The sequence below is a fragment of the Theropithecus gelada genome, chromosome 15, assembly GCF_003255815.1.
Source record: "Theropithecus gelada isolate Dixy chromosome 15, Tgel_1.0, whole genome shotgun sequence".
Classification (NCBI taxonomy): domain Eukaryota; kingdom Metazoa; phylum Chordata; class Mammalia; order Primates; family Cercopithecidae; genus Theropithecus; species Theropithecus gelada.
Genome location: NC_037683.1, coordinates 62543717 through 62566838, shown reverse-complemented (window position 1 = coordinate 62566838; position 23122 = coordinate 62543717). Strand labels below are relative to the sequence as shown.

General features: G+C 45.5%; 1 protein-coding gene across 3 annotated transcripts; it reads right to left on the bottom strand.

Moving 5' to 3' along the window:
- Positions 1-23: 23 nt before the first annotated feature.
- On the bottom strand, positions 24-22832 carry LOC112608237 (perilipin-2). 3 transcript variants are annotated; one of them, XM_025360034.1, is made up of 9 exons: positions 22646-22760; positions 21211-21262; positions 20928-21123; positions 16845-16927; positions 14349-14634; positions 13122-13303; positions 11451-11585; positions 9476-9766; positions 24-888 (listed from the first exon to the last, which is right to left on the bottom strand). In XM_025360034.1, exons 2-9 carry the CDS (start codon positions 21238-21240, stop codon positions 754-756), a joined length of 1338 nt encoding a protein of 445 aa, XP_025215819.1. In that variant the 5' UTR covers positions 21241-21262; positions 22646-22760; the 3' UTR covers positions 24-753. The 3 variants fall into 3 exon arrangements, with proteins under 3 accessions (XP_025215819.1, XP_025215821.1, XP_025215820.1); XM_025360036.1 differs by having other exon boundaries at positions 22458-22658; XM_025360035.1 differs by lacking the exon at positions 24-888 and having other exon boundaries at positions 8881-9766; positions 22646-22832.
- Positions 22833-23122: the final 290 nt, after the last annotated feature.

The following is a 23122-nucleotide window of genomic DNA, read 5'->3' as shown; positions in this document are numbered from 1 at the left end:
TTTTTTTTTTTTTTTTTTTGTATTTTTAGTAGAGACGGGGTTTCACCATGTTGGCCAGGCTGGAAACTCCTGACCTCAAGTGATCCACCCACCTTGGCCTCCCAAAGTGCTGGGATTATAGGCAATTAATACTTAATGTTGCTTTGTGCCAGGCACTGCTCTAAGCTTTTCATAAATGTTAACTGTTTAATCTTCATAGCAAACCTAACACTATTCCTGTTTTACTGATGAAAAAAAATGAGGCATAGAGAAATTAAGTAACTTGCTCAAGGTCACACAGTAAGTGGCAGAGTCAGATTAGAAACCAGAGTCTGAGCCCTTACCCATCATGCTATGCTTCCTCCCAGTTGACCTGTTTTTAGTCACATGCCCACCACTAGGCTAAGGGAAAGCAAAAACCTTGACCACTATACCCACTGAGACCTTCAAAATAAGCATGAATGAATCATGGGAGACCAAAAGACAACAAATGTTCACTATACCAGAGGGAAAAAAAATCATGAAGTCAAGATTATACAGCCCAATTTTTATTGTAAGTATTTCAGCAATTAAACTTTAAATAATTATATTAAATGATATATGACACAGAACTAGGATCTCTTACAAAAGTTTAGATGAGAGTGTCATTGCAATTAAGACCAATATAGCCAAAAAACTAGATTAACACTCTTCAAAGTCACGGGAATAAAAACAGGAAGTTTAATGTAATGCAAATTGTGTATTCAACCTAAAGGGGTATTTTACTGTTGTTAGTTATTCAACATTTTGCCCTGAGAGGACAGGGTCATTAGCAAGTGAATGATTTGATCCGTTCTCCTCTTCCAAAGCTATAATATCTGGAATCTCATCAGTCTCGGATGTCAAGTCTATGGTGGTGAAATCAAGCACCTGTAAAAGAAGAATCTTGGATATTGAAACAAACACTGATGAAGCAGAGTTGTCAGGTCCATCTGAGCTCATGGAGACTTTAGTGCATGTAGGTGAACCTTGCTTTGTCCATAGCTGTGTTTTTGAAAAGATGTTTGTGGTCTTATTCCTGCAATTCCCTCATACTATAAAAGCACTAAGGAAAACTTTTAAAAAGGAAACTAACTAGTGGTGGAACCTAGTCAATGAAGGCTTTTTTAAAAATACCAGATATATAGCATTTCTTGTTATTTCTCGTTATTCTCGTTATTCAACTATTAATCTATTACTTTCTTAAAATCCGTAATACTTTTCCATAAGCAAGTGTCTAGGGAAATGTCTAGCAACTGAGGAAACAAAAGGTCTTTTTATGGTTGAAACAGCCATCACAAAACCCCACCTCTTCCCTACACAGGAAAGCCTTTAGGGACAAGAAACTCTATCAAATTTTATTTTATGTACAATTTTGATAAGCTAGGTAATGTTTCTTAGCAAACAACAGATTAAAACAAGAAAATTAAGGCCGGCCGTAGTGGCTCACGCCTGTAATCCCAGCACTTTGGGAGGCCGAGGTGGGCGGATCATGAGGTCAGGAGATCAAGACCATTCTGGCTAACACAGTGGAACGCTGTCTCTACGAAAAATACAAAAAATTAGCTGGGCGTGGTGGCATGCACCTGTAGTCCCAGCTACTCAGGAGGCTGAGGCAGGAGAATCACTTGAACCTGGGAGCAGTGAGCCAAGATCGTGCCATTGCACTCCAGCCTGGGCGACAGAGTGAGACTCTCTCAAAAAAAAAAAAAAAAGAAAGAAAAGAAAAGAAAAATTAACAACATATAACATATTACTAAAGGCTAGAATCTTGATAGTGGAGGGAAAAAACGCAGCTGATTACCTAACAGAGGAAAAAGAGCTAACAGCAACTAAAATCCCTCAAAAAGACTGGGTGTGGCGGCTCACGCCTGTAATCCCAACACTTTGGCAGGTGGATCAGGAGGTCAGGAGTTCAAGACCAGCCTGGCCAACATGGTGAAACCCTGTCTCTACTAAAAATACAAAAATTAGTCGAGTATAGTGGCAGATGCCTGTAATCCCAGCTTCTTGGGAGGCTGAGGCAGGAAAATCACTTGAACCCAGGAGGCAGAGGTTGCAGTGAGCCAAGATTGCACCACTGCACTCTAGCCTGGGTGACAGAGCAAGACTCTGTCTCTGAAAAAAAAAAAAAAAAAAAAAATCCCTCAAAAAATAGAAGGAAAGAGGGAAATTGGGGAGTCATTGTGGGGCTTTTTTGTTTTGTTTTATTTTAAACGGAGTTTCACTCTGTCCCCCAGGTTGGAGTGCAGTGGCGTGATCTCAGCTGACTGAAACCTCAGCCTCCCAGGTTCAAACCGATTCTCCTGCCTCAGTTTCCCGAGTAACTGGGATTACAGGCGTGTGCTGCGACCATGCCCAGCTAATTCTTATATTTTTTAGTAGAGATGGGGTTTCACCATATTGGCCAGGCTGGTCTCGAACTCCTGACCTCAAGTGATCCACCCTTCTTGGCTTCCCAAAATGCTGGGATTGCAGGCGTGAGCCACCGCACCTGGCCTGGAGTTATTGTTTAATGGGTACAGAATTTGTGCTTAAGATGAATATAACAGCGATGGTTGGGTAACATTGTGAATGTGCTTAATGCTACAGAATTATACATTTAAAAATTGAAAAAATGGAAAATTTGACACTGGATTTCGGTTTTGTTTGTTTTGAGATGGAGTCTCATTGTCACCCAGGCTGGAGTGCAGTGGGGCAAACTCGGTTCACTATAACCTCCACCTCCCAGGTTCAAGTGATTCTCCTGCCTCAGCCACCCAAGTACCTGGTATTACAGGTGTGTGCCACCACACCTGGCTAATTTTTGTATTTTCAGTAGAGATGGGATTTCACCATGTTGGCAAGGCTGGTCTTGAACTCCGGACCTCAGGTGCTTCATTCACCTTGGCTTCCCAAAGTGCTGGGATTACAGGCATGAGCTCCTGTGCCCCACCAGCTCTACTATCTTTTATATGACACTCTCAAATGGCACTTTCATAAAATCCATACCAGCTAAAAACCTAGAAAGTATATTCTGTATCAAGACTCCCTTGTGAGATTCAAAACCTTTCATTATATTTCATATCATATCTCTAATCTGCAGGCCCAGTTTAAGCAAGTAAAACCTGAGAAGAATCCCAAGCAATTCTGTCTACCTCCCATTGCAAACATTTTCCTTTTGACTGCCTGCCTATCGCTTCACTTAGTCATCTTACTGACAATCTTAACATTTTTTTTGTTTTTTGAGACGGAGTCTCGCTGTCACCCAGGCTGGAGTGCAGTGGTGCCATCTTGGCTCACTGCAACCTTCGCCTCCCAGGTTCAAGCAATTCTCATGCCTCAGTAGCTTGAATTACAGGAGCAAGCCACAATGCCCAGCTAATTTTTGTATCTTTCGTAAAGACGAGGTTTCACCTTGTTGGCCAGGCTGCCCTTGAACTCCTGGCCTCAAGTGATCGGCTGACTCGGCCTCCCAAAGTGCTAGGATTACAGGCATGAGCCACCGCACCTGGGCAATCTTAACAATTAAAGATGTACTGTGTTAATCAGCAGTTTCATCTGTCAAACTCAACGAAGTGCTCCCTCTCACCACCAATTGAGAGTGTAATTTCCTGATTCAGTCTTTTCCTTCTGAGCATTCTATTCCTGACTCTCAGCTTAGGATGGTTAGTTAGAGGTCCTTAACCCTCACCAGTCCTAAAAATATGACCTGGGTCTAGCCCAGTGAGGGTCAAATTAATACCACTTTTTTTTTTTCAGGAGTTGATAATTTCTAAAACTAAAGTTTTATAAGTTCAGTTCTAAAGAAGTTCATTTTGGGGTGGAAGGAGCAGGGTAGCATCAGAATCTCAAAAGGTAACCAAGAAAGATACCATAAACAAGTCTTTGGCTTAAGTTGACCTTGAGCCCTGTATCTTATGTAAACCAAATTTTAGTTTTTTCCTTTTCATTTCATTAGTTGTTTCTTTCCTGCAGCCTTAAACTCCTGGGCTCAAGCAATCTTCCTGTCCCAGCTACCTGAGAAACTGAGACTATAGGTGCATACCACTAGGCCCAGTTTCATTAGTTCTTTAATACCTATAAACTGCCTTTTCAAAGTGGATATATTTTCCTAACCATGAGCTGGTATTATATACTCACACCTGAACTGCCAAGTTAAAGATACTACATGTCACTGTCCCACAGATGATGTCCCCATGCTTCTAGTGCAAATTAAAAAAACACATCCCCATCCTCAACACTCACTTCCATCTGTTGAGGCAACATTAACTTAATAGATGAGAAAACTAAGGCTCAGTGATCAATGGCCAATGCAGGCCGGGCGCGGTGGCTCACGCCTGTAATCCCAGCACTTTGGGAGGCCGAGGCGGGCGGATCACAAGGTCAGGAGATCGAGACCACAGTGAAACCCCGTCTCTACTAAAAATACAAAAAATTAGCCGGGCGCGGTGGTGGGCGCCTGTAGTCCCAGCTACTCAGGAGGCTGAGGCAGGAGAATGGCGTGAACCCGGGAGGCGGAGCTTGCAGTGAGCCGAGATCGCGCCACTGCACTCCAGCCTGGGCGACAGCGCGAGACTCCGTCTCAAAAAAAAAAAAAAAAAAAAAAAAAAAAAAAAAAAAAAAAAAAAAAAATGGCCAATGCATCATGTTCCTTTGCATTTTTGCATAGGACAAACTAGAAAGACTATGTTATTATTACAGGCAAAGGAAAAAATGTTCTAGAACCCTCCCTGAGGCACATCATGCCAGGTTTCATGCAGTCATATGTTTACGAACCTGCCATGGTTACATACTGTGTCAGCCTTAGTATTTTCCCTCAAAAGAACTGTTTTCTGGAGGAAAACAAGTCTGTAAAACCAAAATTTTCTGCCAGTTTATGCAACAATGAAGCTGCAAGATGTAAGAACACAGACCAGGTTCAGTAGCTCATGCCTGGAATCCCAGCACTTTGGCAGGCCAAGGCGAGTGGATCATCTGAGCTCAGGAGTATGAGACCAGCCTGGGCAACATGGTGAAACCCCACCTTTACAAAAATACAAAAATTAGCCAGGTGTGATTGTGCATGCCTATGGTCCCAGATACTCAGGACACTGAGGAGGGAGAATCGATTGAGCCTGGGAGGCGAAGGTTGCAGTGAGCCAATCTCACTACAGCACTATTGCCTGAGCAATAGAGCAAGAGCCCATCTAAAAAAAAAAAAAAAAAAAAAAAAAAAAAAAAATTCCAGAACACCACAAATCCTGAGACATGTTGACAAATGAATGAAATACATATAGACACAAACTTGAAACACAAAGACAGACAGCAAAACCATGACCAATGTGCACAGCTCACGGCAAAACGCAAGGGCTGCTGGTGCTCTTCTAGAAGCTAAGAATGGTCTACATTTTATCCTGCCCCTGCTCAGGAAGAAGAGCTTTGAGACTGCTCTTCTTTTCATAAGCTATTCAGTAAGCACTACAATTCTTTTTTTTTTTCTAATTTGTACTAACTTAAGTAACACACTGTAACTCTTATTAATAGGGAAACACAAAGGTGTATATTCAAGATAAGAAAACATGTGTAGTCAGGCGTGGTGGCTCACGCCTGTAATCCCAGCATTTTGGGAGGCCGAGGCAGGCGGATTACCTGAGATCAGGAGTTCGAGACCAGCCTGTCCAACATGGTGAAACCCCATCTCTATTAAAAAGACAAAAAATAGCCAGGAGTGGTGGCACACGCCTGTATTTGGGAGGCTGAGGGCAGAAGAATAGCTTGAACCTGGGAGGCGGAGGTTGCAGTGAGCTGAGACCACACCATTGCACTCCAGCCTGGGCAACAGAGCAAGATTCTGAATAAAAAAAAAAAAAAAATTAAGAGCCAGAGGCCTAGAAAATGCCAGTCACTGGGAACAGGGAGGCAAGTGAGTGAATAGGCTCTATCCTGGAAACCCATACATCCCAAAAGTTCATCCTTCCCAGAAACCAGAAGCTCCTTATCTGCAAAACAAATCCTAGGGACTTCCTAACTACCCTCCAACTCAACTCACCTGTTTATTGATTTCTAGAGTTACACTGAGGAGAAAAAATTTGTAACTTGATAAAAAGCTTTTTTTTTTTTTTTGAGACAGGGTCTCACTGTTGCCCAGGCAGGAGTGCAGTGGCAAGATTTCAGCTCACTGCAACCTCCACCTGCCTGGTTCAGGGGATTCTTGTGCCTCAGCCCCCGAGTAGCTGACATTACAGGTGCATACAGCCATGCCCGGATAATTTTTGTGGGGTTTTTTGTTTTTTTGGGTTTTTTTTTGAGATGGAGTCTCACCCTGTCGCCGGACAGGGTGGAGTGCGATGGCGCAATCTCGGCTCACTGTAACCTCCACTTCCCGGGTTCAAAAGATTCTCCTGGCCGGGCGTGGTGGCTCAAGCCTGTAATCCCAGCACTTTGGGAGGCCGAGGCGGGTGGATCACGAGGTCAGGAGATCGAGACCATCCTGGCTAACACAGTGAAACCCCGTCTCTACTAAAAATACAAAAAATTAGCCGGGCGAGGTGGCGGGCGCCTGTAGTCCCAGCTACTCGGGAGGCTGAGGCAGGAGAATGGCGTGAACCCGGGAGGTGGAGCTTGCAGTGAGCCGAGATCGCGCCACTGCACTCCAGCCTGGGCGACGGAGTGAGACTCTGTCTTAAAAAAAAAAAAAAAAAAAAAAAAAGATTCTCCTGCCTCAGCCTCCCGAGGAGCTGGGATTACAGGTGCACGTCACCATGGCCAGCTAATTTTTGTATTTTTAGTAGATATGAGGTTTACCATGTTGGCCAGGCTGGCCACTGTTGGCCACTCCTAACCTTGTGATCTGCCCACGTTGGCCTCCCAACATGCTGGGATTACAGGCGTGAGCCACCACGCCCGGCCTAACTTTTGTGTTTTTAGTAGAGACTGGGTTTCACCCTGTTGGCCAGGCTGGTCTCAAACTCCTGATCTCAAGGGATCCATCCATCTCGGCCTCCCAAAGTGCTGGGATTACAGGCATGAGCCACCGTGCCTGGTCCATAAAAAAGTTTAATAGACTCATTCATACCAAAGGAGTATATAAAGTTATGTGCTGCTTCCTCGTTTTCATGGAGATAAAGGGGTGAATCAGGATAGAAAGAGACGAATTTGAGTTAGACTTCAGTTCTGCTGAGGGCAGCCCTGCTTACCTTTTAGCAGGGACAGCCAGAAGCATGTAGCTCTATTTCACACCCTTTTTGTTCTTTTTTTTTTTTTGAGACAGAGTCTCACTCTGTTGCTCAGGTTGGAGTGCAATGGCAAGATCTTGGCTCACTGCAGCCTCCACCTCCCAGACCCAGGGGATTCTCCTTCCCCAGCCTCCCAAGTACCTGGGATTATAGGCACACACCACCAGGCCAGGCTAATTTTTGTATTTTTTGTAGAGACAGAGTTTCACGTTGTTGGTCAGGCTGGTGTTAAACCCCTAACCTCAGGTGATCTGCCTGTCTCGGCCTCCCAAAGTGCTGGGATTACAGGTGTGAGCCACAGCGCCAGGCCTATTTCACAAGTTCTGAGACTCACTTTTAAAAACTAGTTTGACATATTGCATATGCATGATAAGGAGATTCAGGATAGTTCCTAAATAACCAATGTTGAATGGACTAGAAGTCTGGATACTATAGGCAGGAGGTAAGAAGAACCTTTGTCAGCCGGGCGCAGTGGCTCACGCCTGTCTCAAAAAAAAAAAAAAAAAAAAAAAGAACCTTTGTCTACAGGGGGCTTAAAGTCTTTTTACTTCTAATTAGTCTCACATGGTCTTCTATATGTACCTCCCCAACAACAACTGAGGTTAGTGACTTTCTCCCAAAATAACAACACAGTAAGTAAAGTCCAGCTGAGGCTGGACACTGAAGAATCTCTCTTTTTTTTTTTTTTTTTTGAGCCGGAGTCTTGCTCTGTCGCCCAGGCTGGAATGCAGTGGCGCAATCTCGGCTCACTGCAAGCTCCGCCTCCCGGGTTCATGCCATTCTCCTGCCTCAGCCTCCCGAGTAGCTGGGACTACAGGCGCCCGCCACTGCGCCCGGCTAATTTTATCTATTTTTAGTAGAGACGGGGTTTCACCATGGTCTCGATCTCCTGACCTTGTGATCCGCCCGCCTCGGCCTCCCAAAGTGCTGGGATTACAGGCGTGAGCCACCGCGCCCGGCCTGAAGAATCTCTTTAGGACTCACACTTTAACTGGTTCCCTGGCAAGAAATGCCCAACGACTTCACATGACACTGATTTAAATAATCACTTGCTTCCTTTCAGCTCTGATTCCTTTTCAGTAAGGTAGTCAGACATGATTAGGACATTTTACTGGTTTAAAAACAGGCCGGGCGCGGTGGCTCAAGCCTGTAATCCCAGCACTTTGGGAGGCTGAGGCGGGCGGATCACGAGGTCAGGAGATCGGGACCATCCTGGCTAACATGGTGAAACCCCGTCTCTACTAAAAAATACAAAAAACTAGCCGGGCGAGGTGGCGGGCGCCTCTAGTCCCAGCTACTCAGGAGGCTGAGGCAGGAGAATGGCGTAAACCCGGGAGGCGGAGCTTGCAGTGAGCTGAGATCCGGCCACCGCACTCCAGCCTGGGCAACAGAGCCAGACTCCATCTCAAAAACAAACAAACAAACAAACCCACTCACAGGGGTCCAGTAAGTTGGCAAACAAAGAGGGCCAACTGTCACCTAGTAAAATTTGAGTATGCACATCAGCTTTTAGTTTTTTTGTAATCTGTTATCAAGCATCCCATTTTTAACATTAGCCTTCCAATGTTCTCACTCTGCCAAATTCCCCAACAGGCCAACTGAAATTCATGTATGTATAATAACTCTGTCATGCAGGTTAAGCAGCTCTATGAAAGCAACACACAAAGCATATGGAACAAACAGTATGTAACTTGTCTATCCTGCAGTGAATTTTATTGAATTCAAACGTAGTATTATTCCTATTTGAGAAATAAAAAGCTAAAATCAAGTTTTACAAGTAATCATCATGAGATAAACCAGTGAAGAAGACTTTTCAGATCATACCAGAGCTGACACCAGTTTCTACCACAGCCCACATGAAGATGTTTTTATTCAATACAAACAGGAACAGAGGCAACACAATGGCCACAGAATGAGAACATAAGTGCACTTGAATTTTTTCTGAGTTCTGGCTATAGGCTCTGACAAGCCTAGCATTCTTTTCTTACCAGGTGAACAGAATCATCTGCTAATGCCAGAAACTTTAAAGCTCTTAATTCAGCTAGAAACAACTATAATTGAGGGCCTTTTTACTAGCTTCTTGCTTCCCAATTTAGGGTTGCCTAGCAAGTTAATTTCAACATAACAGGTCATCTGCCTGGCCACATCATGCACTAGTGACAGGGGCAGGTTTAATGAGTTTTGTGCTCAGATCGCTGGGTCTCCTGGCTGCTCTTGTCCATCTCTGCACCTTGGTCCTGAGCATTCTGAGACTCAGTCAGCTGAGGATAAAAGGGACCTACCAGCCAGTTGAGGGGCGTGTTGTTAACAAGATAATCCATCACATCATCTAAAGATTCCTTCATTTTCTGCAGCTGTCCCTTGCTAGAAGTGAGGAGGCTGTCAGACACTTCCTTAAAGGAGGCAGCACTGCGGAACACTGAGTAGATGTCGCCTGCCATCACCCCCATGTGCTTGGCCTGATCTTGGATGTTCTGCGGTACGCCTTGGATGTTGGACAGGAGGTTGTGGCACGTGGTCTGGAGCTGCTGAGTCAGGTTGCGGGCAATTTCAAGAGTACGTGACTCAATGTGCTGAAAATAAAACTTAAAATTAGCAGTGGATCCAGCAGTGCTATGTTAAGTTAGTTCAATGACAGTAAGCTGGTTATGTGTCCACCACATATATGGATTCTTCGGCTTTTAAAAATCCTCATTACAATGCCGAGTGCAGCAGTATTATTCACATTTCATAGATGTGGATATAAGCTTAGAGTTTAAGTAGATGGCTTCAGTTAACAACTGGAAAACAGCTGGGTAGGGATTCGAACTAGTGCCTGAGTCTCCAAAGTTCATCATCTTAAACTGAAGAAACATATTAGGCAGGGGAGACCCAAAAGAATGGAAATGTACTTCATTCTAGTAATGTAATATATATATTCCCTCCTCAAATAAGATGACAAGACATGCTCCTTGCAGGAGATCGAGACCATCTTGGCCAAAATGGTGAAACACTGTCTACTGACTTCAGAGCTTTTGGGAAACAAAGAACCACTTTCTAGGACATTTCCTAGAATATCCTAGAGGATATTTCTTTCTGGTTTTTTTTTTTTTTTTCTTTTTTTCTTTTTGAGACAGGGTCTCAGTCTGTCTCCCAGGCTGGAGGGCAGTGGCACAATCATGGCTCACTGCAGCCCTGACCTCTTGGCTTAGGTGATCCACCCACCTCAGCCTCCCGAGCAACTAGGACTACAGGTGCACACCACCATGCCCTGCTAATTTTTGCATTTTTTGTAGAGATGGGGATTTCACAGTTGCCCAGGCTGGTCCTGAATTCCTGGGCTCAAGTGATCTGCCTGCCTTGGCCTCCCAAAGTGCTGAGATTACAGGTATGAGCCATTGCACCCAGCCAAGATGCTATGTCTTCTCTCCAGAACCTTAGTCACCTTATTGCCCTTTCACCTAGTTTATTCACCCATTAGTTCTCAGTTCACCCATTCATCTCTTCCAGGAAGCAATGTGACTCACCTACCCCTACTCCAAGGCTGCCTGAGATAGTCTTCCCATATATTTTCTTTTGTTTTTTGAGACAGAGTCTTGCTCTGTTGCCCAGGCTGGAGGGCAGTGGTGTGATCTCGGCTCGCTGAAACGTCTGCCTCCTGGGTTCAAGCGATTATCCTGCCTCAGCCGCCCAAGTAGCCGGGACTACAGGCGCGTGCCACCATGCCTGGCTCATTTTTTGTATTTTTAGTAGAGACAGGGTTTCACCATGTTGGCCAGGATGGTCTCGATTTCCTGACCTCATGATCTGCCCACCTCAGCCTCCCAAAGCGTTGGGATTACAGGCGTGAGCCACTGCACCCAGCCAATAGTGCCTGTATTTATGCTGTTAAAAAACAACCGGACTTGGCTACTCTGAGCATACTGCCTATGGGATAGCCCTCTTCTGCAAGGAGCATTGGAAAAAAAAAAAAAGGCACAATAGGACAGCATGGCTGGCTGTATCCCCTGTTATTCTGTACCCATTATGAGGGCAAGGCCTGTGTTTCTCATTTAGTTGTATCTCACTTGGGGCATATGTATACTCATAGGTTGTTAGATAAAATTATTCCCTGTCTAGTTTTGCTTTTCTGCCACATAACTAGCCACCTATGCACATGGTATTGTTCAACCTTTTGATACAGAAGAGTATTCTAAGACATAGTATGGAAGAATTGAAATGAAAAGTCTGACAAGAACTTCTTCAGAAATCAGCGAATGACTGTCCCAGTCATCTTACCTCAGCACAGTGGGACTCATCAGTATCATCGTATCCAATGCTCCTTTTCCACTCCACCCATGAGAGGTAGAGCTTATCCTGAGCATCCTGAATTTTCTGATTGGCACTATGCACATTCTTCCTGGCAAATTCAATCTAGACACATTGAAACAAGACAAAGGAACACGCGAGTCAGATATTCATGTTAGCCCATTTGCAGATGTATGATGTAAATCAGGCAATATAAAAACTAAGAATTGGCCGGGCGTGGTGGCTCAAGCCTGTAATCCCAGCACTTTGGGAGGCCGAGACGGGCGGATCACGAGGTCAGGAGATCGAGACCATCCTGGCTAACACGGTGAAACCCCGTCTCTACTAAAAGATACAAAAAACTAGCCGGGCGAGGTGGCGGGCGCCTGTAGTCCCAGCTACTTGGGAGGCTGAGGCAGGAGAATGGCGTAAACCCGGGAGGCGGAGCTTGCAGTGAGCCAAGGTCCGGCCACCCGGCCACTGCACTCCAGCCTGGGCAACAGAGCAAGACTCCATCTCAGAAAAAAAACAAACAAACAAACAAAAAAAACACTAAGAATTTCCTGGAGTTGAATGAGATCTATTCCTGCTATCATTGTTATTTATTATCAGTATGTGTAAATTAACCAAGCAGTAATAGCTCTTTACTGCCTCTAACTGTTAAATCACTGACTCCAAATTTACCTCCAGTTTAGCACAGGTAAAGCAACTAAAAAAAAATTTTTTTTTTTTTGAGAGTCTCACTCCATCACCCAGACTAAAGTGCAGTGGTGTGATCACAGCTCCCTGAACCTCCATCTCCTGGGTTCAAGCAATTGTCCTGCCTCAGCCTCCCGAGTAGCTGGGATTACAGACATATGCCACCATGCCCAGCTAATTTTTGTATTTTTAGTAGAGATAGGGTTTCACCATGTTGGCCAGGCTGGTCTCGAACTCCTGACCTTAGGTGATCTGCCCACCTTGCCCTCCTAAAGTGCTGGGATTATAGGCATAAGCCACCACGCCCAGCCAGCAACTAAAATTTGATGTGTACATCAGTAAAGGGTAAGTTAGAATTACAAAACAGAAAGGAATTTGACCTCCTCCTTCCCTGTTGCCAACCACCTATTTCCCCTTCAAGGAAGAAATGGTTTTCTTATGGCAGTACAGAATGGTACATATTGTTCTCCAACTTGGCAACCTTTAATGGCTACAGTAGTCTATTGTGATATATCAATTTAATTAGTCCTATTAGTGGATGTGCATTGTTATAGTCTCTTGCAACTTTAAACAAATATACACATCCATAAGATAAAAAGTAAAACTGCTCAAAGAGTGGGTATGTTTGTAACTTTCCTAAAACTGTCTCTTGAATCAGTCCCTTAGAGCAAGAGCTGTATAAGTGTGGTTCTTTCTCTACACCGTTGCCAACAGCCACATTTCCCGTGTGGCAGGACAAGAGAGATGTTGGTACTTGACCCCTCAGAGCGAGATTAGCATTGCTTCATATATTTCAGCTATTTATACTTCCTTTTTCTGTGAGCTGTCTTCATACTCTTTGTCCAGTTTTCTATTGGGTTGTTCAAGTAAAAGTGAAATTCTTGGATTTTGTGATTACATTAATTCTTGGTCCTAGAGATAAATGAACCCACTTCAGATACCTTAAAATAAAGTTTTACTCACCAGGTGAACAGTGGAATGGAGCTGAGAAATGGTCTCTTGGCTTTTTTGCTTAGCTTCTTTAACCCTGCTGAGAGCCTGCTGGTAGGCACGGGAGCGAAGCTTGGTAGATAGGGATCCCAGTCTAACATAATAACTTGGCTTCTGAACCAGATCAAATCCTTCAACTTTTTTTGCTTCTTTTTCTGAAGTTAGAAATAAGAGATAAAAAAAACTTAAGGGATCACAGCGACAACTGATAAGGCCTGGACTCTAACCTGGGTCTTGACTTTCTCACTTCTACCCAATCACTTAGCAATCTTGTAGTCATTTTTCCATGTCTCATGTCTGCTGCTGGACTTGACTACCCTGAACATATTACTGTATCTGCTACACACTGCATGCATCTACAGGTTTTTCCCACTAGAGTAAACTACCTTTTTTTTTTTTCTGAAACAGCGTCTTGCTCTGTTGCCCAGCCTGGAGTACAGTGGCGCAATCTTGGCTCACTGCAGCCTCAACCTCCCAGGCTCAACTGATCCTCTCACCTCAGCCTCCCCAGTAGCTGGGAATATAGGAACAAGCCACCACGCCCAGCTAATTTTTGTGTTTTTTAGGGTTTCATCATGTTGCCCAAGCTAATCTCAAATTCCTGAACTCAAGTGATCTGCCTGTCTCAGCCTCCCAAAGTGCTGGGATTATAGGCATGCACCATTGCGCCCAGCCTACAGTGAACTTGAGCGGCATGGTACCTGGCACACATTACCTAATGATGATTCTTTGTAATGAGGATTTTATAAAGCAATCCATTAGAGACAATCCATTTACAGAAAATATTTTTCAAGGCCAATTTTTGCTAAAATTTGAAAACTTACTATGTACAATTCAATGTGAACTTTATGATTGCTTTAGGAAGGAAAATCTATAAAGGCAAAAAGATTAGTGGTTGCTCACATCTGTAATCCCAACACTTTGGGAAGTCAAGGCAGGTGGATCGTTTGAACCCAGGAGTTCGAGATCAGCCTGTGTAACATAGTGAGCTCCCATCTCTATAAAATTAAATTAAATTAAAAAGGATTGACTGCAAACAGGCATGAGGATCTTTTGGGGTAGCAGAAGTATTCTAAAACTGTATTGCGGTGATGCTTGCACAACTGTGTAAATTTAGACTAAAGATAGGAGTGTATGTCAGTGAAGCCGTTTAAAAAAGATTTAATATAAAACAGTATTTGAAGATAAAATTCCAGTTACCTAGTTCTTCCTCAGTGAGAGGGAGGTACTGTTCTACCAACAGCTCTGATTTGGTGAGTGCATTTTCTACGCCACTGTTAACGAGCTGCATCATCCGACTCCCCAGTACTGTGTTAATGCTGCCACTGACCACAGACTTGGTCTTCTCCACACTGCCAGTCACTGCCCCTTTGGTCTTGTCCATCACCCCTGTGATTGTGCTGGCCACAGAATCCTTGGCCCCAGTCACGGTAGTCGTCACAGCATCTTTTGCCCCAGTCACAGCACCTTTGGCATTGGCAACAATCTATAAGTAGAAAAGCGGATCCCTTGGCTGGTGAGAAACATGAGCACAAGGACATACTCAAGGTCTTAGCTAAGGCAGCACAGGTGAAGAGTTAAAGAAGGAATCTAGTCCTCTCACTCTAGCTTTAGGTCTTGGGCAAGTCACTAAGAGTTGATGAGCCTGAATTTCCCTATCAAGTATATCTGCCCTACCTGCCAATCCTTGGGAATTGCTGGAGGAGCAAATGAAGTAAACAGATATGAAATCTGTCTGTTTGCCAAGGCTGCAGTGAGCCGTGATTGTGCCACTGCACTCAGCCTGGGTGACAGAGCAAGACCCTGTCTCAAAAAAAAAGAAAAAAAGAAAGAAGAGAAAAGAAAAGAGAAAAGAAAAGGTAAGTTATATAGCTTATTTCAAAGTCACATAATTTCAGAGAGGAAACTGAAGATCAAACTAAACCTGGCCCTCAGGGTGTTATTAGTATGCAGTTATTATACATGGCCAGCATGGTGGCTCACGCCTGTAATCCCAGCACTTCGGAAAGCTGAGGCAGTTGGATCACCTGAGGTCAGGAGTTCGAGACCAGCCTGACCAACATGGTGAAACCCTGTCTTTACTAAATACAAAAAATTAGTCGGGCGTGGTGGCACATGCCTGTAACCCCAGCTACTTGGGAGACTGAGGCAGAAGAATCGCTTGAACCCATGAGGTGGAGGTTGCAGCGAGCCAAAATTGCACCATTGCACTACAGCCTGGGCAACAAGAGTGAAACTCCATCTCAAAAACAAACAAACAATAAAAAAAAAAAAAGCTGGGTGTAGCGGGGCGTGACTGTGAATCCAGCTACTAGGGATGCTGAAGCAGGACAATTGCTTGAAGCCAGGAGGAAGAGGCTGCAGTGAGCCAAACTTGTGTTGGTAACACAAGTCACCAACATTTAAAGAAAATATCCAAAATGGAAAATAGCTCTCATCATTAGCATGGTCTCAAGAAATGTAAGTGAAAAATTTAAAAGATTTGCACAAGCATTCTAAAGGCTATACACTAAACTTATCTATAGTTGTGAACCATATAACATTTTGGTCAGCGATGGACCACATATTCGATTATAGTCCCATAAGATTATAATGGACTGCCCTATAACAGGTATACCTTTTTTTTTTTCACTGTACCTTCTCTACGTTTAGATGCACAAATACTTATCATTGTGTTATAGTAGTCAGTGTAGTCATGCTGTGCAGGTTTGTAGCCTAGAAGCAAGCAACAGGCTATATACCATACAGCCTAGGTATATAGCAGGTTATCATGAGTCCCTAACCCCCGGGCCATGGACCATTACCAGTCCATTACCAGTCAGAGGCGGCATTAGATTCTCAGAGGAGACCTAACCCTAACACCCTGTGAACTGTGCATGCACACGCGTGCAGTTGCATGCTCCTTATGAGAATCTAATGATAAATATAGTACACTTGAATCATCCCAAAAACACCACCTGCCCCCTGCTGATCCATGGAAAAACTGTCTTCCATGGAACCAGTTCCTGGTGCCAAAAAGCTTGGGGACCACTGGGCTCTACCATCTAGGTTGGTGTGAATATACTCTGTGATGTTTACACAATGGCAAAATCACCTAATGATGCATTTCTCAAAACATATTCCCATCACTAACTGACAGATGACTGCATTTAGATTATGAAAAGACACAGAGCTATATTTTTCCCTAACTGGTATCCTTTTGTGCCATTCTGTATTCTTAATTTGAAACAAAATTTTAGGACATTATCTGAACCAAAGGATCACCAGGACAGATGAGCCTATCATTTTTGTCAACACTGGCTAGCTATCCCATGTGGATGGTAGTTCCTGGCAGCATTGTACAAGCCAGGTGAGAAAAGTTTATATATATATCACCTCTGCATTTATTTAATACCACAAGAGAATCAGTTACTTGAGACAGTAATTTCATCTACAGGAGCAAAGACACAAATTGATAGACATCACACTAAAAGTTTTCTAATCCAAAGGAGGTTAGTTCTTCTCTGCTTCATAGATACAACTTGACAACAGTTCAGGAAGTAAGGAAGCGGCCATTATTTTTCAAACACACATCCAGATCCAGGTTGGGAAAACAAGTTAAGTATTTGCTATTTGTGGTATATACAGCTTGTGCTAACAGATAGAACATGAAAACATGTGAAGTGTCAAGCCTCAGCACTTTTGTCCCAAGCTCACCTGAGTTGATGGCTGATTCAGAATAGGCAGTCTCTCCTCAATCCTGTCTAGCCCCTTACAGGCATAGATATTGGCAACTGCAACTAGAATCACAAATGGGAAAATGTTAATGTAGTACTGTAGGTGTAGAAAGAACACACATTACCATACCTTATACTTTTAGCCTTATTTAAAAAATGGTAAGAATGGGCCGGGAGCAGTGGCTCACGCCTGTAATACCAGCACTTTGGGAGGCTGAGGCAGGCGGATCACAAGGTCAAGAGATCGAGACCATCCTGGCCAATGCGGTGAAACCCTGTCTCCACTAAAAATACAAAAATTAGCTGGGCGTGGTGGCGTGCGCCTGTAGTCCCAGCTACTCAGGAGGCTGAGGCAGGAGAATTGCTTGAACCCGGGAAGCAGAGGTTCCAGTGAGCCGAGATCGTGCCATTGCACTCCAGCCTGGGTGACAGAGCGAGACTCCATCTCAAAAAAAAAAAAAAAAAAAAAGGCAAGAATGTTGATCTTATACAACAGAATGCATTGCCTGGTTTCTCTAGCTCTGACAGAAAGAGGCCTGGCAAGTTGCTGGCAACTCTCTTCTACAGATAAGGAAATATAGGGGTGTGAGGGAGGAGCAGGCAGAGGCAGTGACAGGACAAACAGGAAGCTGGCTCTGAAGCTTCTTCCTCATCAACTGGCCCCTAATGTTAATGCCAAGAGTATCCAGGCTTTCCCTGAACTCTCATTCAGAGAATAAGGTATCTGGAAACTCTCTTAAAGTTGGTATTCCCGAGCCAGTTTAATCCCTACCTACACTTACTTCAGCACATGTCAGTGTATTTGGGGTTCTCACTAGGAAAGAGTATGCTAAGACCACCCTGGATCTCCCTAACAAGGGAGATTTTAGTGTGAGCTTCCCACTAAGAATACCAAGCCAAGTACAAGCACCAAATTCATTTAGGAAGCAGCAGAGTTGGAATGGCTGGTCTCTAAAGGCTCCTTATAATCCTACAAGTCCCTGGCTTAACCATTTGAAAGAATGATTTAAATCTTTATGCAAAATCTTTATGCAATGTGGAGACACTGGAGCCTCCATACAGTGGTGGTGGGAATGTAAAATGGTACAGCTGATTTGGAAACAGTCTTGGCAGCTCCTCAAAAGCTTAAATACTTATATAACTCAGCAATTCCACTCCTAGGTATATGCCAAAAAAACCTGAAAACATATGTCCACACAAAAACTTGTACATAAATGTTCCTAGAAGCATTATACATAATCTCCAAAAGTAGAATGAACCCAAACATCCATCAGTTGAAGAATGAATAAAATATTGTCTGTCTAGACAGTGAATTACTATTCCACAATAAAAAGAGATGAAGTACTGATATGATGTGACAAGATAGATTAACTTTGAAAACATTATGCTCAATGAAAGAAGCCAATCACAAAGATGAAGGGGTGGCCTGCCCCTCCACACCTGTGGGCGTTTCTCGTCAGGTGGAACAAGAGACTTGAGAAAAGAAAGAGACACAGAAACATAGAGACATAGAGAAAGGAAAGTGGGCCCAGGGGACCAGAGCTCAGCATACAGAGGACCCACGCCAGCACCGGTCTCTGAGTTCCCTCAGTATTTATTGATAATTATCTTTACCATCTCAGAGAGGGGGAAGTGGCAGGACAATAGGGTCACAGCAGGAAGAAGGTCAGCAGAAAGACATGAATAAAGATCTCTATGACCTGAGTAAGTTTAAGGAAAAGTGCTGTGCTTTGATGTGCATATATGCAAACATCTCCATAAACATTTTCAGTGCATAAAGAGCAGCATTGCCTGCTAACACGTCCCACCTCCAGTCCTAAGGTGGATTTTTCTCCTATCTCTTTTCTCCTATCTCAGTAAATAGAACATACAATTGGGTTTCATTCCATTGCCTAGGGATGGGCAGGAGACAGATGCCTTTCTCTACCTTAACTGCCAAGAGGCCTTCTTTCCTCTTTTACTAATCCTCCTCAGCACAGACCCTTTACGGGTGTCGGGGCTGGGGGACGATCAGGTCTTTCCCATCCCATGAGGCCATATTTCAGACTATCACATGGGGAGAAACCTTGGACAATAACTAGCTTTCCTAGGCAGAGGTCCCTGTGTGTAGTGTTTGTGTCCCTGGGGACTTGACAGTAAGAGAATGGTGATGACTTTTAACAAACATACTGCCTTTGGGCACTTGTTTAACAAAGCACATCCTGCGCAGCCCCAAATCCACTAAACCTTGAGTCACCACAGCACATGTCTCTGCAAGGACAGGGTTGGGGGTAGGGTTACAGATTAACAGCATCTCAAAGGCAGAAGAATTTTTCTTTTTTTTTTTTTCTTTTGAGACGGAGTCTCGCTCTGTCGCCCAGGCTGGAGTGCAGTGGCGCGATTTCGGCTCACTGCAAGCTCCGCCTCCCGGGTTTACGCCATTCTCCTGCCTCAGCCTCCCGAGTAGCTGGGACTACAGGCGCCCGCCACCACGCCCGGCTAATTTTTTTTGTATTTTAGTAGAGACGGGGTTTCACCATGTTAGCCAGGATGGAAGAATTTTTCTTAGTACAGAACAAAAATGGAGTCTCTTATGTCTACTTCTTTCTATATAGACACAGTAACAGTCTGATCTCTCTTTCTTTTCCCCACAAAAAAGCCCACACATTTTATGATTTCATTTATAAGAAATATCCAGCATAGGCAAATCTATAAAGACAAAGTAGATTAGTAGCTGCCTCAGGGCGGTTGGAAGGAAATGGAGAGTGACTATTAAGTATGACAGTATGAGATTTCTCATGGAGTATGAGATTTCTATTTCTTTTTTATTTTGGTAAAATATACAAAACAAACTTCACCATTTCAACCATTTTTAACCACGCAATTCAGTGGCATTAAGTCCATTTACAACATTATACAACCATCACCACTATCCATTTCTAAAACTCATTCACAGCCGGGCATGGTGGCTCACACCTGTAGTCCCAGCACTTTGGGAGGCCGAGCCGGGCAGATCACCTGAGGTCAGGAGTTCCAGACTAGCCTGGCCAACATGGCGAAACCCTATCTCTACTAAAAATACAAAATTAACTGGGCATGGTGGTGTATGCCTGTAATCCCAACTACCTGGGGAGCTGAGGCAGAAGAATTGCCTGAGTCCTGGAGGCAGAAACTGCAATGAGCAGTCTCAAATTCCAGGCATCAAGCGATCCTCCCATCTAGGCCGCCCAAAGTGCTAGGATTACAGGTGTAGGCCACCATACCCGTCCTCTGGGGGATTTTTAATTAAAGGATCATAAACATCTGCCAATGCTATGAAACAGGCCTTCTATGGACAGGCGCGGTGGCTCATGCCTGTAATCCCAGCACTTTGGGAGGCCAAGGTAGGTGAATCACAAAGTCAGGAGTTAAGCCTGGCCAATATTATGAAACCACGTCTCTACTAAAAATACAAAAATTAGCTGGGTGTGGTGGCGGAAGCCTGTAGTCCCAACTACTCAGGAGGCTGAGGCAGGAGAATCGCTTGAACCCAGCAGGCAGAGGTTGCGGTGAGCTGAGATCTGGGCAATAGACCAAGACTCCATCTCAAAAAAAAAAAAAGAAGGCCGGGCGCGGTGGCTCAAGCCTGTAATCCCAGCACTTTGGGAGGCCGAGACGGGCGGATCACGAGGTCAGGAGATCGAGACCATCCTGGCTAATACTGTGAAACCCCGTCTCTACTAAAAATACAAAAAACTAGCCGGGCGAGGTGGCGGGCGCCTGTAGTCCCAGCCACTCGGGAGGCTGAGGCAGGAGAATGGCGTAAACCCGGGAGGCGGAGCTTGCAGTGAGCTGAAATCCGGCCACTGCACTCCAGCCCGGGTGACAGAGCGAGACTCCGTCTCAAAAAAAAAAAAAAAAAAAAAAAAAAAAAGAAAAGAAAAAGAAACGGGCCTTTTATGGTAATGAGGGTCACCTGAAAGTTTCTAGGTAAAGGCAGTGTATACCCCAGGAAGGGCTAAGGAGTTCTGGATGTTACTGCTGTGAGCTCAGGGGCTCACCACTGACCAGTCCCTTGACTGCATCTTGAAAAATCAGAACTCACTTTGCGGCTCTAGCTTCTGGATGATGGGCAGAGCACTGGTCATGGCCACGGAGGTGATGGTCTTCACGCCTTTCTCTGCCATCTCACACACAGACTTCAGGTAGGGATATTGGTCCTTTGTACTGAGATAGGCTGAGGACATGAGGTCATACGTGGAGCTCACCAAGGGCAGGCTGATCACCCGAGTCACCACACTCTGCAATCAAAGTAGGGAGGGTGTGCTTATTAATGTCTCAAAACACAAGAGGAGAGAAAGTAGGCAAAGGCTACTAGAAATTCATACCGGTTGTGGATCAACTGCAACGGATGCCATTTTTCTTCCTGGAGAAAGAAATCTGCAGAAAAGAGACTTATTTCAGAACACTGGGATGACTCTCCCAAATTCATTCCCCAACCCAGGCAAATGCTGATTTCAAGTAGAGAAAAATTCAGGGTGAGTTCCGTGCAGTCTTCTGTACTTCTTTCCTCTCTCCAGCTCTCAGAGTCCTCCTCCTGAAGGACCCACACCCCCACAGCCCCACTCCCTCTTTTGAGGCAAGGTTTCAGAGCTTATGTGTAAACTTGCAATACTCAGGAGGGAGAAGCAAAGTTGTTGACAAACTTGTTTTGTTTCTCCGTCAAGATAGAGAGATGCCTTTTGAAGGGCAGTATCTGTTGACAAAAATGCTAGCCAAGTTAAAACCCAGGTTAAGACTAAAGAGAGATTTCAAGCAGAAGACATCTTGATCAGCCGGGATTTTTGTGGGGATCAAGTGGGAACGCTTTGCAGGGACGTAATAAAACTTCCTTGTGAAAGGACGGAAGCTAGTTTAGGGGGGACAACGCAGAAAGAGAAGCACTTCACGACGCCTTTAAACGTCATCTTAGCATCCCCAAAGCCCATCCCCACACAAAGCCGACCGCGGCGGGAGCTGGGAGGGAAAGAACCTGCTTGCTGTCGTCCGTGCCTGAGCGGCCAGCTCACCCTCCCCTCGCCAAGAACGGAGCCGCCACTACTCTGAAGGCGGAAGACGCGCCAGTGTCGGTATCCCACTCCCATTGTGTATTCATAAAATGTGTACCCATAAAATGCGGTTTTCGGGCTGGGAGCAGTGGCTCACGCCTGTAATCCCAGCATTTTGGGAGGCCAAGGCAGGTGGATTGCTTGAGGTCAGGAGTTCAAGACCAGGCTAACCAACATGGTGAAACCCCGTCTCTACTAAAAATACAAAAGTGAGCCAGGCGTGGTGGCGGGCGCCTGTAATACCAGCTGCTCTGGAGGCGGAGGCAGAAGAATCGCTTGAACCCGGGAGGCGGAGTCATTGCACTCCAGCCTGGGCGACAGAGACTCCGTCAAAAAAAAAAAAATGCGGTTTTCTAACGCGTTTCCCTTTCGATAATGTCCCTTCGACAAATGTTAATTGTTTCCCCACAACCACCCAGGCAGGCCAAGGGACACTTGATAGCAATCGCCCTAAATCTGTTGGCAGGAAAGAAGCCTCAACTTACAAAGGCAAGGGTCGAAAGCGCGGGTTCAGGAGACCGCCCTACCCGGTCAGGATCTGGAAGCCGCGAGGGGAGCGGAGGGTCTCGGACCACCACCCCCGCGTCCCGTCCACCTTAGAGCCCCGTGGGGAGCAAGCAGCGGCCCCGAGGCCCCGGGGAGCCCCCCACCCCAACTGGGCGCCGCTGGGGACCTCGGGCCGGCTCGCTGGGGCGCCGAGTGGGCGCGCACTCACCGACGGACTGCAGCGAAAGGCGGAGAGCAGGCGCGTCCCGAAGGCGACTCCGGCTGCTACCACCCGGTCAAAGCGTGGGGCCCGCGGGCGCCCGGGCTATAAACCCCGCCTCGCCGCCCCTCCCCGAGCCTCCGCAGCACGTGACCCGCGGCAGCACGCCCTGTCCTACCCCGAGTGTCACCCTAGGGCACGTCCCGGCGCCCTCCCCCAATGCCTGCCCTCCTAGAGGGGTGGGGGCCCGGTCGGGGTGAGAGGGTGTGTTGCCTGGGTGAGGGGCCCCGCCGCGGGGAGAAGAGCCTGTCGGGAGCGGGGCGGGGGGAGGCCCAGCCTGGGGAGGCTGGGATTTAGAGGTAGCCCTGCCTGGAGTCGGGGCGCTGCCTGTGGGTACTGACAGGCCCGGGGCAAATGGGGATGGCACCCAGGCTGGCTTTGGGGTTTTGAAAAATGCAAACAAATTCACACCGACTTGTTGAATGG